The following is a 16,796-nucleotide window of genomic DNA, read 5'->3' on the forward strand; positions in this document are numbered from 1 at the left end:
CTTCAAGCAGCTGATAAGTACTGGAAGGATTAAGATTTTTTAATAGAAGTAATTTACAAATCTGTTTAACTTTCTGAAGCCAGTTGACATGAAAAAAAAAAAAGTTTTTTTTCATGGAATACCCCTTTAAAGGACAACTGCAGCGCAATATACACTTATCCCCTATCTACAAGATGGGGGATAAGTGTTTGATCGCGGGGGGTCCAACTGCTGGGACCACCCTCGATCTCCCTAACGGGCCGCCGCCATTAGCGCTCATAGTGAGCGCTAAGGCGAGTAGCGCCGAGTAGCACGAACGCTGTCTCCCCGCCTCTCCCATAGAGATGTATGGAGGAGGCGAACCGGCCGCAACGTCATGCTGCGGCTGGCACGCCCCCTGCACGGGACAGCCGCGGCCCTGTACAGGAGATCACAGGGCAGCCCAGCGGTCGGACCTCCCGCGATCAAACACTTATCCCTTATCCTGTGGATAGGGGATAAGTGTTAACCACGCTGCAGATGACCTTTAATAAGTGTCCGCTAAAACAGTGTCAAGTCCTCTTTCTGTACTTTATTACCAGGTGTAATTCATTCAGTCCCCAGCAGATGGCGACATCAAGCACAACCATGAGCAAGCTCCTCCCGCCGTAAAGGGAATACAAAAGGCGGTGCTTTATCCCGAGGCATGTTGGGAGAAAAAGTTTTGCAGTGAAAATAAGCTATATACGAACTCCGATTTTGAAAACTTGCTTGGCCGCTTGACTTACGACCCTGTATAGGAACCACCGGTGCTAATTTACGCCACGAGCGGAGTTGCCCTTTAAAGACAAAGTACCGATATTACGGAGGATGGAGCATCACATTAGGTTTGAAGAGGACGGCAAATGATTAAAGTCACGGCTCCACGCTGAATATTAATGTCTCCCCCACCCCCACCCCCCTGGTAGCGGCGCTATGCAGGCGTTCTTGCAGCCCTGTAAGATTTGTCTCCGTTTTATGTTTTTTTTTTTTTCTGGAGAAGCGGACTGATTAGGATTCTTGGTGGTGTTTAGGGCTGCAGCGAGAGGCTGTTCGTCTGCTCTTTTTTCTCTGGCTGCCGCTGCAGTGCAAGATATATGGGGTGTGCAGGTCGTATTAAAACACGTTTTATGTTCTGCCTGCACGTCATTGGGATGTCTGTGGGGTTTATATATCCGTACAGAGGCTGCAGAGAAGCTGCGCGGGGAGGACGATTTATAAGTCTGGATAGTTCCAGCGTCGCAAAAAAATACAAAAAATGTATTTATTTTTTTTTTCCTCCCCCCCCCCCCCGAACACTGATGTAGTTGCTGCTCGACGCGTATTTCACTGTGAAAATCTTTCGCCAGGGTTCCAGGGCAGATGGGGAAAAGGTGATCTTATATTCTCGTCACGAGCGCTAAGGGAAACGAGGGGATTTTTGGACAGCTTTGGAAATCACCATAAAAAGCGGTGCCAGTCGGAGGTAGAAATTCTATTACCTATTCAGATTCGTGTCCCTAGGGGGCGGTAGTATAGTAGACTTCGTATATTTAGCGTGGCGTGCTGAGACGATGGCCGGTTTAGCTTGAGGAGCGTTGTGAGCTAGAAGAAGTTGTCTTCCTGCCCTCCATGTCGTTGTGGGTAAACACTTGGTGGCCGGGGACTCCTTACCTGTAGAGCAGTGTTTCCCATCCGAGGTGCCCTCAGCTGTTACAAAACTACAACCCCCAGCATGCCCGGACAGCCAAAGGCTGTCCGGGCATGCTTGGGGTTGCAGTTTTGAAACAGCTGAGGGCATCCTGGTTGGGAAACACCACCGGTATAATGATATCTTATGTTTAGCCCATCCAGCGTCCAAAGCTATCGATGGAGCAGGTAAACTTCCTGGGGGTGTGAGCAGGGTTAAAAGGGGTACTCCGGTAAAAAAAAACTTTTTTTTTAGAAACCAACTGGTGCCAGAAACTTAAACAGATTTGTAAATTACTTCTATTTAAAAATCTTAATCTTTCCAGTACTTCTCAGCTGCTGTATGCTCCACAGGAAGTTGTTTTCTTTTTTAAATTTCTTTTCTGTCTGACCACAGTGCTCTCTGCTGACACCTCTGTCTGTCTCAGGAACTGTCCAGAGAAGGATAGGTTTGCTATGGGGATTTGCTCTTACCCTGGACAGGTTCCTGCTGAAAAGGAAAGAGGTGTCAGAAGAGAGCACTGGGGTCAGACAGAAAGGAAATTTAAAAATAAAAGAACTTCCAGTGGAGCATACAGCAGCTGATAAGTACTGGATAGGTTAAGATTTTTAAATAGAAGTAATTTACACCAGTTGATTTAAAAAAAAAAAAAAAATAAATCACCGGAATGGCCCTTTAAGGGGCTAAGTTTCCAAAAACAGCCCCCCAGAAAACCGTCGCAAATGCCGCACTGCTTTTTTATTGTGTTAGCTGCAAGTCAATAGGGATTCATAGACCACCATGCCCACTTGGCTTTTCTTCTTTAGCCTTTTTTTTTTTTTTTTTACTCCTTTTTGGCATTTTTCTGTGTTTCTATGCTGAGTGGGCGATTGTCAAAATGAGACTGTACCGTTTGATGTTTCTTTTAAACCAAAGTCTTGACGCTTCTCTCCCATAGAAGTCCATGCGGGCGACAAACTGCCATAAAAATGCAACGTGGGATTTAGATGGCGTTTTTTCCGTCTATTTTCTTATTTAAAGGGGTATTCCAGGAATCAAAAAAACAGGCCTTTTTTCTTTCAAAGACAGCGAACTCCTTGTCTCCAGTGTAGGTGTGGTTCTGCAGCTCAGTTCCATTGAAGTGAATGGAGCTAAGGCTGGGTTCACACTACGGTTTGTAATTACGGTTCCCGTATACGGCTGGGAGGAGGGGTGGGCGGGGCTTAATCGCGGCGCCCGCACTCAGCCGTATTCGGGAACCGTAGTTAATGTATGTCTATGAGCCGACCGGAGTGAACCGCAGCCTCCGGTCGGCTGCTTTTTCGGCCGTATGCGGTTTCCCGACCGCAGGCAAAAACGTTTTTAACTCCTGGAATACCCCTTTAACCCTTTGAGGACCAAGGGACATATTTGTCCCATGTTTTTAATTGCCTGATACAGGCAATTAAAAACATGGGACAAATACATCCCTTGGTCCTCAAAGGGTTAAGGCTTAAAAAAAAGGGTGGACACAGAAACAGGAAGTGCCACACAATGGGGAAAAAACGCTAGAAAAAAGCGTGGAAAAACGCTGTGGCAGTTTTTCTGGTGTTTTTTTTTTTCGGGACATGAAAACGCTGGCAAAAAACAAGTAGAACCCTAGCCTCACAGATGTGATTTTGATGAAAGGCTCAAAGCTACAAGGCCCTTGCAAATTGTGAAATTTGTTTTTATTGCCTGAGCCCCCCCCCCCCCCCCCCCAAAAAAAAAACTTTCACCAACAAAATCTACATAAAAAGAAGGTAACATACATATTAACATAGTAAAATAGTTTAGAAGGTTGAAAAAAAAAAGTCCATCGAGTTCAACCTAAAACCCTAATGTGTTGATTCAGAGGAAGGCGAACCCCCATAAGGCTGATGCCAACTGCCCCATGACAGATGAAAAATTCCTTCCCGACTCCAATATGGCATCAAAATAAATCCCTGGATCAGCGTGAAACAAGATAAGGTCCATGCTTAGGACGTTTTCTATTCATGAAGGCCAAAATAGGACAACTCTAACCATAAAGTCAACTAGGAACATGATAGCCCCCAAAACAGTACTAAAGTGACACTAATACTGGCAGTGTGGTCAATGTATAATGCCAAAGGTGGTCTTTACCTGGGATTCCCAGTTATGTCACATTTCAGAGTCAATGGGTCTCCTTCCCTCACCAGGCTCTGGGAGGCTTGTATTCGAGCCGTAGGAGAAACTGCAGAAGAGAGGAAATAAATAAGTAAATATGGTGTATGCAACGGGAGCAAATAGATATGCAAGTCTCATAACATTATAGCAATTTCTTAGAAGAGGATACCATAGGGCGGTATGATAGAAAATACTCAAAGTTTAATCTACGTCTACATTCAGCTTTCGTTGGTCAAATACTTTGCAGTCAAGTGGCTAATCGTGGACAGATACAGACATGGAGTAGTTGGGTCACCATCAAGCATGAAAAGATACAGACATGGAGGGGTAGGATCACCATCAAGCATGAAAAGATACAGACATGGAGGGGTAGGATCACCATCAAGCATGGACAGATAAAGACATGGAGGGGTAGGATCACCATCAAACATGAAAAGATACAGGCATGGAGGGGTAGGATCACCATCAAGCATGAAAAGATACAGGCATGGAAGGGTAGGATCACCATCAAGCATGAAAAGATACAGGCATGGAGGGGTAGGATCACCATCAAGCATGGACAGATAAAGACATGGAGGAGTAGGATCACCATCAAGCATGAAAAGATACAGGCATGGAGGGGTAGGATCACCATCAAGCATGAAAAGATACAGGCATGGAGGGGTAGGATCACCATCAAGCATGAAAAGATACAGGCATGGAGGGGTAGGATCACCATCAAGCATGAAAAGATACAGACATGGAGGGGTAGGATCACCATCAAGCATGAAAAGATACAGGCATGGAGGGCTAGGATCACCATCAAGCATGAAAAGATACAGACATGGAGGGGTAGGATCACCATCAAGCATGAAAAGATACAGGCATGGAGGGGTAGGATCACCATCAAGCATGAAAAGATACAGGCATGGAGGGGTAGGATCACCATCAAGCATGAAAAGATACAGGCATGGAGGGCTAGGATCACCATCAAGCATGAAAAGATACAGGCATTGAGGGGTAGGATCACCATCAAGCATGAAAAGATACAGACATGGAGGGGTAGGATCACCATCAAGCATGGACAGATACAGACATGGAGGGGTAGGATCACCATCAAGCATGGACAGATACAGACATGGAGGGGTAGGATCACCATCAAGCATGGACAGATACAGACATGGAGGGGTAGGATCACCATCAAGCACGGATAGATACAGACATGGAGGGGTAGGATCACCATCAAGCATGGATAGATACAGACATGGAGGGGTAGGATCACCATCAAGCATGGATAGATACAGACATGGAGGGGTAGGATCACCATCAAGCATGGATAGATACAGACATGGAGGGGTAGGATCACCATCAAGCATGGATAGATACAGACATGGAGGAGTAGGATCACCATCAAGCATGGACAGATAAAGACATGGAGGGGTAGGATCACCATCAAGCATGGATAGATACAGACATGGAGGGGTAGGATCACCATCAAGCATGGATAGATACAGACATGGAGGGGTAGGATCACCATGTGTCTCCTTGTCCTAACAGCATCTAACAGTATCAGCAGTTAGGAACATGAATTGCAGATAACAGACTTTAACGGGTCAAATCTGGCCATTTACATTAGACATGTGTCGTCTGAGCCCAACGATTTTGCAGGACTCTAAAAAATTGTAAAAATCTGCGCTAAAAAGGGGGCCCCCTTTTTAGCGCAGATTTTTACTATTTTTTAGATTCTTACCCCTTCATATATGGTAACAGGGAACCATATATTAATAATCAGCAGCTATATCTATTATCCTAGGTAGCACACGTGTATATATATATATATATATATATATAAAACTCAACGTGTGTGTGTGTGTGTATATATGTATGTGTGTATGTATATGTATGTATGTGTGTATATATGTATGTATGTATATATGTATGTATGTGTGTGTATATATGTATGTATGTGTGTATGTATATATGTGTGTATGTATATATGTATGTGTGTGTGTATGTATAGATGTATGTGTGTATGTATATATGTATGTGTGTATGTATATATGTATGTATGTGTGTATGTATATATGTATGTGTGTATGTATATATGTATGTGTGTATGTATATATGTATGTGTGTATGTATATATGTATGTGTGTATGTATGTATGTGTGTATGTATATATGTATGTGTGTGTGTATGTGTGTATATATGTGTATGTATGTGTGTATATATGTGTGTGTGTATGTATGTGTGTATGTATGTATGTGTGTATGTATATATGTATGTGTGTATGTATATATGTATGTGTGTATGTATATATGTATGTGTGTATGTATGTGTGTATGTATATATGTATGTGTGTATATATGTGTGTGTGTATGTGTGTGTGTATGTGTGTATGTTCCACAAAAACTTCCAAACGGTTAAAGATATTAACATGAAACTTGGCACACATGTTACTTATATGTCACCAACAAACATAGGATAGGTGATTTAACCCTTACTTCCCCCCATTTGCCAGGGTCGGGGTTTATGTTTAAAGTCCCATACAAGTCTATGGGAAATATATGTTACTGCATAACTTCCAAACGGCTGGAGATATTTCGATAATACTTGTTCACATGTTACTTATATGTCCACTTAAAACATAGGATAGTTAATTTAACCCTTAACTACCCCCATTTGTGAGGGTCAGGGTTATTCAAAGTCCCATGCAAATCAATGGGAAATGTATCTTCTCACATAACTTCTGTACGGCTGTAGATATTTCAATACCTGGTACACATATTACAGGTCGGGATAGGAGGTCGGGATGGAAGGTGGAGATAGGAGGGGGAATTAGGAGGACGGGATAGGAGGTCGAGATAGGAGGTCGGAATAGGAGGTCGGGATAGGAGGTCGGGATAGTGGGTTGAGATAGGAGGTCGGGATAGGAGGTCGGAATAGGAGGACGGGATAGGAGGACGGGATAGGAGAACGGGATAGGAGGTCGAGATAGGAGGACGGGATAGAAGGACGGGATAGGAGGACGGGAGAGGAGGTCGATATAGGAGGACGGGATACGAGGTCAGGATAGGAGGATGGGATAGGAGGTTGAGATAAGAGGATGGGATAGGAGGTCGAGATAGGAGGTCGGGATAGGAGGTCGGGATAGGAGGTCGGGATAGGAGGTCGGGATAGGAGGTCGGGATAGGAGGTCGGGATAGGAGGATGGGATAGGAGGACGAGATAGGAGGTTAAGATAGGAGGTCGGGATAGCAGGTCGGGATAGGAGGTTGGGATAGGAGGGCGGGATAGGAGATCGGGATAGGAGGTCGAGATAGGAGGTCGAGATAGGAGGTCGGGATAGGAGGTCGGGATAGGAGGTCGGGATAGGAGGACAGGATATGAGGACGGGATATGGGGTTGGGATATGACAACTATATATGGGGATGGGATTTGAAGTCAAAAGCTTCCTCCTCTGTGGATTTTCCTACCCAACAAGGATGAGGAAGGAAAAACCGGGCAACGCCGGGTACTCAGCTAGTGTATATATATACACAATATTTTGATTTTGCAGGACTAACTATCCAACTAATGTGATATCTGTGGAGAGAAGGATTGGGCATGTTGGATTTCAACTGCCCAATCTTTATCTTCTCTGCAAGATAAGCCCCCACCAGATATCTGGCAGAACTTGTCCCCCCCCCCCCCCCCCCCCTGTCCATTCAGAACACATAGCTAGGAAAAGAAAGCAGAGCTACTCATAGTGCAGTATATCCAAATTAATAAGGCCAAAGGATAGACGAAGGGACCCCCAAAGGAAGTCTGCTAACTGTGGTAGAGGGTGTGATGCAAAAGGCAGATGGAATTACCCTAGGGGCAGATGGCATTAACCCCTTGTATTCATGACGCCAGGGCATGGTTTATCCTCAATACCATCCCGGGCTAGGCACAGGGGCAATAATGACTCAGACACCAAGTTACGGATAACGGTAGCTTTACTGAGGGTAGACAGATGGTAAAGTCTATACAGTTCAGCCAGGGCCTAAGGAGGTGACCAGTGATGTAGAGACCTTAAGGGCTTGCTGGGATTAGTAGTAGATGGGGTCAATTAAATGCAGGCCACTGTGACTTGACAAATGATGACTGTGACTGACTTGACTGGGGACTGACAATACTGAGACTGTGGTTACTTGTAGCCTCTTGTGGCCGCAGACTGGAGTTGAGGCTCCTATGACTCTGGACTCTCTAGGACTCGACTGCAGCAAAGACTTGTAAGGAAAGAGAGAGAAGCTCCACCCAGGGCTTATATGGGGGAGACTAGCAGGGAGCCCATAGGTCACCCCTGGGATCACCTGATCACTGGTACCTCCTGGGTAACAATCACATGACAAGTCACATGGTAAACAGTCTTAAAGTGACAACGCTTCCTGAACACATTACATGGTATAATACATTAGAAACATATTTACATGGGGAGACAGATGCAAGGGGGCCCAGGGGACACTGTAAGGAGGCTGCCTGACAGGGCAGCAAGGGTACGGGGTAACACCTCCCATACTGGGCCACCGCATAACCTTATGTGGTTGTGCAATACACACAACCGCTGTATAGGCATAAAAGATACAAGTGGTGCAGCCTTCCCTTTATTGGCCTGGAGCCCTCCTGGCCGAGTTAAAGGAAAACTGTTAACCAGTTCACCCACACTAAACCCAATACACTGTGTTATAGTGTGTGTGAACAGGAGTCCATACAGGGGTCACTTACTTTTTTTTGTCCACTGTCCGCCGAGTCATGCCCCTGTAAATTTACTTTCTTTGGTCTATGACTCGCGCTTTCAAGGCAGGGCCCCGCCGGCCGTCTACCTCTGCTTCCCGCACTGACGTTTCTAAGCCCGCCCCCGTTGTTTGCATATTCATTATCTTAAACTCCACGTCCTAGTGACATGGAGTCACATGTCTCCTGAGCACAGCACTCTGTCTGCAGAGCACATGTGCATGAAGATCTTACCCAGCTGCTGGGAGCTGTGAATGTAAGCGGTGCACGCGCAGTGGCACTGCGCAGAGCGAGAACAGAACGCAGAGCTCTCGCATTATCAGGACGTGATAGCTGGGTAAAATCTTCATGCACTCTTGTCAGGGACCGACCAGGGGACAGGGACAGTAAACCCTAAAATGACCCTAAAACCACTCTCCCTGCCTACTTGCCCATCCACCCTAAACGGTGGATCGACAACTGGGCGCCGGTCCCTCCCTGAACTAAAGTGCAGTGGCCTTAAAAAAACATACTAATAAACAGTCGGAATAGGCAAACAACAGGGGCGGGCTTAGAAACTTCAATGCGGGAGGCAGATGGTCACCGGGGGCCCTGCCTTGAAAAGAACTTTACAGGGACATAACTCGGCGGCCAGTGGACGAAAAACAGGAAGTGACCCCTGTATGGACTCCTGTTCACCCACACTATAAACCAGTGTATTGGGTTTAGTGTGGGTGAACTGGCTGACAGTTTTCCTTTAAACAGTAGTACGGAATGCAAAGGAAAATCTGGGTTCATGGTGTACACCAGTACATCTGAGGAAGAGTCTCCTAAGCCTTGAAACGCGTTATGTTCGGCCAATAAAGATATCTGTCATGTACACTTTACTCTACCACTGGTGCCTTTGCATTCCGTTCTACCATTCAGAACACACTACCACTAGGTAAGGAGGATTGGAAAAAATAGTGGTCGGATAAATGGGTGTTTGGATGACAGCTATGGTATGTGTATGGCTACAAGAGTGTTCGGAACCTAAATAGGTGCCCGTTTGATAAAAGATGTGTATCGGAAGTGGGGGCCTTGGGGAGAGAGTTTTGGTGTGATGACAATTTTTGAATAGATTACGGGGTGCCTATTAACACATCCAAAGGCATAGCAGCAGATATCAGGGAGGATGGGCCAGCTCCTTTCTGTACACCTCCATAACCTTGTCCATTCTGGCGGTGACATGGGTTTCCATGGATACTCCGCCGCTGGTGACGCCCCTGCAGCTAATTAGCCTGTTATGTTAATTTAATTAGAGGTATACGGGGGAGATTTGCTCCATTTTCCATAGAATGATTCCGTCTCATCTTTACCGCCTTTCATTTTTTTCTCTCTCTATTTCCAGCCAAAAAGCGGAACGGTCTGGAGGAAAGGCTGAAATCCATACGCACAAAGCAGCAGACAGATAGATTGCAGCGCGCCCCTTCCCCCTCCTCCCTCCGCAGGCCTCTCAGGAATGATTTCATTTTATTTACATAATGCTAATTGTGTATGCCGAGGTTCGGCAATCTATGCACGCAACAAGACGGCAGAAGGCCGCGCCGAGAGCAGTTACTGTGATCTCCGTCACCACGGGTGGTGGAAGGTGACTTGTAACTCGGGAATGTAACGGAGAAGACGCAGGATATATATTCATTTCTAACAGTGGTCTCAAACTGTGGCCCTCCAAGTGTTGAAAAACTTCAACTCCCAGCATGCCCGGACAGCCAACGGCTGTCCGGGCATGCTGGGAGTTGAAGTTTTGCAATACTTGGAGGGCCACAGATTAAATGGTCACTCTCATTAAAACAATTTTTTTCTATTGCACTCCTTATGGTACATAAAAAATCTTTCTATTTTACTTTGTTTTATTTGTGTAAAAAAAAAAAAAAAGCTGCCACTAAGTGAGTCCCTACTTGTCCAGAGCACATTTCCCTCCCCCCCATCTCTAGCGCAGACTTTAAGCTCCTGCTGGCCTGGCAGAAGTCCAAAATCAGGAAATGCAGTCTGGAGTACTGAGGGGTGTGTGTGCAGCCTTAGCCAATCAGAGCTCATCTCACACTAAACTGCTCTTGGCTGTGTGTAGTTGAGTGAGGGAGGAAGTTCTCCCCTGTATGGCTTCAGATGTTGTCATGCCTGTTGGGGAACGCCCCTTCCCAGTCTGTGAATCAGACTAAGACTGAGCAGAAAATACAGAGCGATATCAAGGTAGAAAATTAAAAAATAATAAAAATAAAGGCAGGGGGTGGTTTATCATGATGGGGGCAGTGAACTTTGAGGATTATAAAATTTAACAAGACCATGAGAGGTACTTATTAAGGTCGCTAATTTATAGGATTGGCTGTTCTGCTTCTTGGGGGTCTACGAGGTGTGGCCAACTCAACTACCAGCCCAAAAGAAGTAAGGGGGTGCTAATTGTGCATAGACCATTAGATCCTCCATAGACTCCACCAGGGATGAAAACTACAACTATAGTTAAACTGTGTTACATATTCTACATAGAAGTGGGCTACCAGAAGTCAAAAAATAAATTTTTCATTCAATGTTTTTGAACATTACCCATTCACATCCCGTTTCGGGGCTTCCGTCAAGCTATATATCAGCAAAATGTCAAAAAGCAATGGCAACAAGCCCAACATTTTGTTGGGTCAACCCTATGTTCAGCCCATTTCTCAAATGTATACAGTGTCTGAGCGGAACTCAAAAAATATGGTTGACCACGTTGTTGAGTCCCACACAGACACCGTACACATTTGGGAAATGGACCGAGCGTTCAGGGAATGGCTACGTTCGGCCAACTGAGGTATATGGGCCCACCAGGGACACATCGAGGTGTACGTCTTCAACACTTTTTGACATTTTGCATGTGTACAGCACGAGAGAAGCCTCGAAACACGAGTGAGGCATAAGAAAACATATGTGTAGTGTTAGAGTCGCAACTAAGGCTATTTCTGGGGAAAAGGAGTCTAAAGGCCCTCAATCCTACTTTAGATTTCTATACATGGGCAGTGGGAGCTACAATGACTGTCCGTACTAAGACCATCTTTTTGAGAAGAACACCCCATTACCACACCGAATGTTTGTGACAAATTTACAGTTCATAAATACAGGCCATCTCCTATGAAAGGACCACCCTCCTGAAAGGACCTTTTTAATCCAATTTTAGGATGTCTTCTCCAAAAGATTCTATATAGCGTGATGTCAGGGACATAAAGGTTGCATTGGCACCTAATAGCCTGATGTTCTTTCGTTGAATAAAAGCCGGAAAGCAGTGAAGCCTCTTTGAGAAGAAAAGAAAATGGCCACTATGCATACTGTATGGTGGTCACACAAAATGATGAGGGATAGATCTTCTCAAAAAGGTGGTCTCATGGAGAGGTTTTACTATATCTGACAAGTTTTGTTTCATGCTATATGTCCAAGTTGGTCATACATCGCATTTAGGAGAGACACTGGGGACGGGTCTAGAAGGATATTTTTTAACATGGTGACAACAACCTGGCGAGGAACACGATCCTTTACATGTTCCTTAGCAAAGGAACAGATGTAAATACACTTGTGGTTTTCAAGGGTTGGCAAATATATATATATGTATGTGTTATGTCCACACCAAGTAGGATAGTGCCCCTAGTGGGCAGATCTTCTTGAATTATTCATATCGCGCACAGTAACTTCTACCAAGTAATAGCTGTTGTTTAAGAAAAATTAGAGTTTTTAGAAATGTTCCATTACATTATCCTTTCAAGACCAGTCATTTAGAAATTACAAGTCCCTGAAATAATGATCCGCCTGGAGTGAGGACATGCGATGCCGTCTCCTGCTCGCCTCAGATAACACGAATGTGGGAAGAACACATTAGGAGACCCATTTGTGTAATGAACAATGATTTCAACGTGACAGCTGGAGACTCCAAAAATGTCAATAAGCATAAGGTCAAGGAGTTAGTCAAGAGAGGTCAATGGGTATTATGAAGATTTACGTGGCATTTCAGGGGGTTCTTTGTAAGGATTTCAGGGGATTTCTGGAACTCGATGGGGGTCATCGGGGGATATGGTTTTAGAAAATCGAAGTTAGAAGGGTCATGGTTATTGAATATTAGTGATGGGCAGATGATGAGCAGCGACTTAATGTAAGATAATGATAATTAACATCTGTCAAGTGGAGGTCATGGACTCATTACGTCTTCTATCAGCCAGAAGTGGACATGGGGTTTAAAGTCTTCAATTTGAGTCTAGACTATTCAACATCTGGTGTTTTTGTGCTATTTTAGGACAAGCCATGGCTTATCACTTGTAAAGTAATAATAATATTACTGGCTGTCTGGGTTCAAAAAGCTTTTACTTTAAAAAGATTGTGGGACGGTCAGATGTTTAACAATCCATTGTAGGCAGCTGTATTTTTAGAACAAATAAGTTATTAGGTGTACATTAAAGGGGTACTCCGTGGAAAACATATATTTTTTTTTTTTAAATCAACTGGTGCCAGAAAGATAAACAGACTTGTAAATGACTTCTATTAAAAAATCTTTACCCTTCCATTACTTTTTAGCAGCTGTATGTTGTAGAGGAAATTCTTTTCTTTTTGCATTTCTTTTTAGTCTTGTCCACAGTGCTCTCTGCTTACACCTCTGTCCATGTCAGGAACTGTCCAGAGCAGCATAGGTTTGTAATGGGGATTTTCTCCTGCTCTGGGCAGTTCCTGATACAGGCAGCAGGTGTCAGCAGAGAGCAGTGTGGACAAGACAGGGGCCTACAACTATATATGGGGGCAGCATAGGGGCCTACAACTATATATGGGGCAGTATAGGGGCCTACAACTATATATGGGGCAGTATAGGGGCCTACAACTATATATGGGGGCAGTATAGGGGCCTACAACTATATATGGGTGCAGTATAGGGGCCTACAGCTATATATGGGGGCAGTATAGGGGCCTACAACTATATATGGGAGCAGGATAGGGGCCTACAGCTATATATGGGTGCAGGATAGGGGCCTACAGCTATATATGGGAGCAGGATAGGGGCCTACAACTATATATGGGAGCAGGATAGGGGCCTACAGCTATATATGGGTGCAGGATAGGGGCCTACAACTATATATGGGTGCAGTATAGGGGCCTACAACTATATATGGGGGCAGTATAGGGGCCTACAGCTATATATGGGAGCAGGATAGGGGCCTACAACTATATATGGGAGCAGGATAGGGGCCTACAGCTATATATGGGGGCAGTATAGGGGCCTACAACTATATATGGGTGCAGTATAGGGGCCTACAACTATATATGGGGGCAGTATAGGGGCCTACAACTATATATGGGTGCAGTAAAGGGGCCTACAGCTATATATGGGGGCAGTATAGGGGCATACAGCTATATATGGGAGCAGGATAGGGGCCAACAACTATATATGGGAGCAGGATAGGGGCCTACAGCTATATATGGGTGCAGGATAGGGGCCTACAACTATATATGGGTGCAGTATAGGGGCCTACAACTATATATGGGGCAGTATAGGGGCCTACAACTATATATGGGGGCAGTATAGGGGCCTACAGCTATATATGGGAGCAGGATAGGGGCCTACAACTATATATGGGAGCAGGATAGGGGCCTACAGCTATATATGGGGTCAGGATAGGGGCCTACAACTATATATGGGTGCAGTATAGGGGCCTACAGCTATATATGGGGTCAGGATAGGGGCCTACAACTATATATATAACCCTGTCCCATGTTTGCTATCCCCATGTCCTGTTTTGCCTATGCATAGGTAACGTTGGCGTCCTATAGCCAGTGATTGGAGCAGTAGTTAACTTGCCTGACCGCCGCTCCATTTCGACAGTAGCCCCAATCACACACTTTTCCCCTATGTGTATGGGGATGCGTTCATGAGGGCAAAACCCCATTTAATAGTTGTAATAGTGACATATGTTTAATACACTTTTACCTATAGATTATCTGTATTTCTAAGTATCTGTTTTTTTTTATATCTTGCGTTTTTATAGTTAACATTAATGGTTTTTAATTCATTTTATACCACAAATGTATTTGGAAGTCCCTGACAGGATGTTAGGATACCGCACAACATGACCTCAACCATGGCGTCATTGGCGTTTCCTTAGACGTGGCCGGGTGTTCTAGGATCTATTTCCCTCCGTCCTCCTCTATTACGGATGGAGCAGAGACTAGAAGTCTAATTCCTATGCGGTTGATGTGCACATAAGCCACAAATATCTGACATTTTCATACATATAGCGTCCATATTGGGTGGACCTTTACATCGCGTCAAAATAAGGGGGTAATGAGCCGGCACTTACATTGGACGTCCAGTACGTATTGCGTCTGCTTCTTTTGACCCTTTAGAGCCGGGTGCGAGGCCTCACAGGTGACTATTTCTCCATTATCCCTCCTCTCCACAGGAAACTGAATACTGTTCGTAATACTGAAGGTTTTTATATTCTCCTGTTTGCTGGTAACACCTAGAAAGTAAAAAAAAAAAAAAATTTTTTAAATAATAATAAATAATTAAATAAAATAAAACACCAAATGAAGTGTTTCGGCAGAGTCTACCTTCAGGCAAGCAATGAGGTGAGCAACAACAAAAAAATCTAATATTTAGTGTAAAAAATAAAAATAAAAAAACGAAAATAAAATAAAAATAATGCACTTCTGAACAGATTCCGCCGTAAGAATTGACATGTCGGAACGGGGATTTTGAGACAGATGTTTCCCGCTGTGGAAATTCCGCCATGGGCACAGTGCAGCAGAATCCTATTGAAAGCAATGGGACTCTGCTGCAACGGAATCTCTGAGCGGAATTTTTTCACCAGAATCCGCTCGCAAATTCCGCCGTGTGAACATGGCCTTATAGGATCAACGTCAAGATAAGACAGAGCAACACGGACGGCCATATTTGCGCAATCTGCGTAATCATAAGAAATACAGATTTCGGTAACAAAATGTAGAATAAAAATTCCCCTTTAAAAAGAAAATTCTTTATTTTGCTCTGATTTTGGGAGAAAATAAATATATACGGAAAAAGGAAAATATGGTCTGGAAAATGTCCCTTTATGTAAGGGTGCCCCAGATGCCTGGTTACTAGGGTTAGGGTCCCCAACCCTAGCCCAGTGTTTCCCAGCCAGGATGCCTGCAGCTGTTGCAAAACTACAACTCCCAGCATGCCCGGACAGCCTTCAGCTGTCCGGGCATGCTGGGAGTTGTAGTTTTGCAACAGCTGGAGGCACCCTGCTGGAAAACACTGCCCTAGCCTAACCCTTCTATCAATTATTTAAAGGGGTACTCCACTGGAAAACTTTTTTTTTTCTTAAATCAGCTGGTGCCAGAAAGTTAAACAGATTTGTAAATTACTTCTAGAAAAAAAAAAAAAAATCTTAATCCTTCCAGTACTTTTTAGGGTCTGAATACCACAGAGGAAATTCTTTTTTTTTTGGAACACAGAGCTCTCTGCTGACATCTCTGTCCATTTTAGGAATTGACCAGAGCAGCATATGTTTGCTATTGGGATTTTCTCCTACTCTGGACAGTACTTAAAATGGACAGAGATGTCAGCAGAGAGCACTGTGGTCAAAAATTGCGCAGTCTGGTAACTTTGTAAGGTAAATGGCTAAAAACTGCTGTAAAACACATGGAAACAGGTGATGATGAAATCATACAGAGTGGTGCAGTTGCCCATAGCAACCAGATTGCTTTCATTTTCAGAGGCCTTGTTGAAAATGAAAGAAGCAATCCAATTGGTTGCTGTGGGCAACTGCACCGCTCTTCCTCAGGTTTTGATAAATCTCCCTCGTAGTCGAGCACATGACTTCCAGTCCCCGAGACTCCCTAACCTTGAAATCCTCCTATCTTCTGGCATCCGCAGTGACTTTCTGCAATCATCTTAATTTTTTTCTTGACAGGAAATAATTAATCCTGGGAGACGGGTCAAAATATAAGTCGATTATTCGGTTAAATATCAGATTGCCACCGAAAAAAAACACAAAACAAATATGCGTAATACATAAACATGAGCGCCTAGTAGTCACCACAGGGAGCAGCCATGTTGCTTGGCGAGATTAATGATTAGCATTTAAGGCCGCGAACGCGACCTTTCTCTAGTCGGAGGCCACAAGCGGTCGTATTTATTTGTTTGTATAATTTTTTCGGATCAGATACTTTTTTTATTTTATTTTTTTTATTAAAAGTTTCTTTCTTTCCTTTATTTTTTTTTAAATCAAAAATACCA

At 44.2% G+C, this 16,796-nt stretch overlaps 1 protein-coding gene across 6 annotated transcripts in view; it reads right to left on the bottom strand.

The window, feature by feature from the left end:
• Positions 1–16,796, bottom strand: part of CADM4 (cell adhesion molecule 4) — a 384,618-nt gene that overhangs the window by 18,771 nt on the left and 349,051 nt on the right. For all 6 annotated transcript variants that reach the window (XM_056544050.1, XM_056544051.1, XM_056544052.1 and 3 more), the window contains 2 exons: positions 14,872–15,033; positions 3,788–3,878 (listed from right to left, as the gene is read on the bottom strand). In XM_056544050.1, the coding sequence (XP_056400025.1) occupies positions 3,788–3,878; positions 14,872–15,033 (253 nt within the window). The remainder of the gene's footprint in view (positions 1–3,787; positions 3,879–14,871; positions 15,034–16,796) is intronic.

The sequence above is a fragment of the Hyla sarda genome, chromosome 10 (genome assembly GCF_029499605.1).
Source record: "Hyla sarda isolate aHylSar1 chromosome 10, aHylSar1.hap1, whole genome shotgun sequence".
Taxonomy (NCBI): domain Eukaryota; kingdom Metazoa; phylum Chordata; class Amphibia; order Anura; family Hylidae; genus Hyla; species Hyla sarda.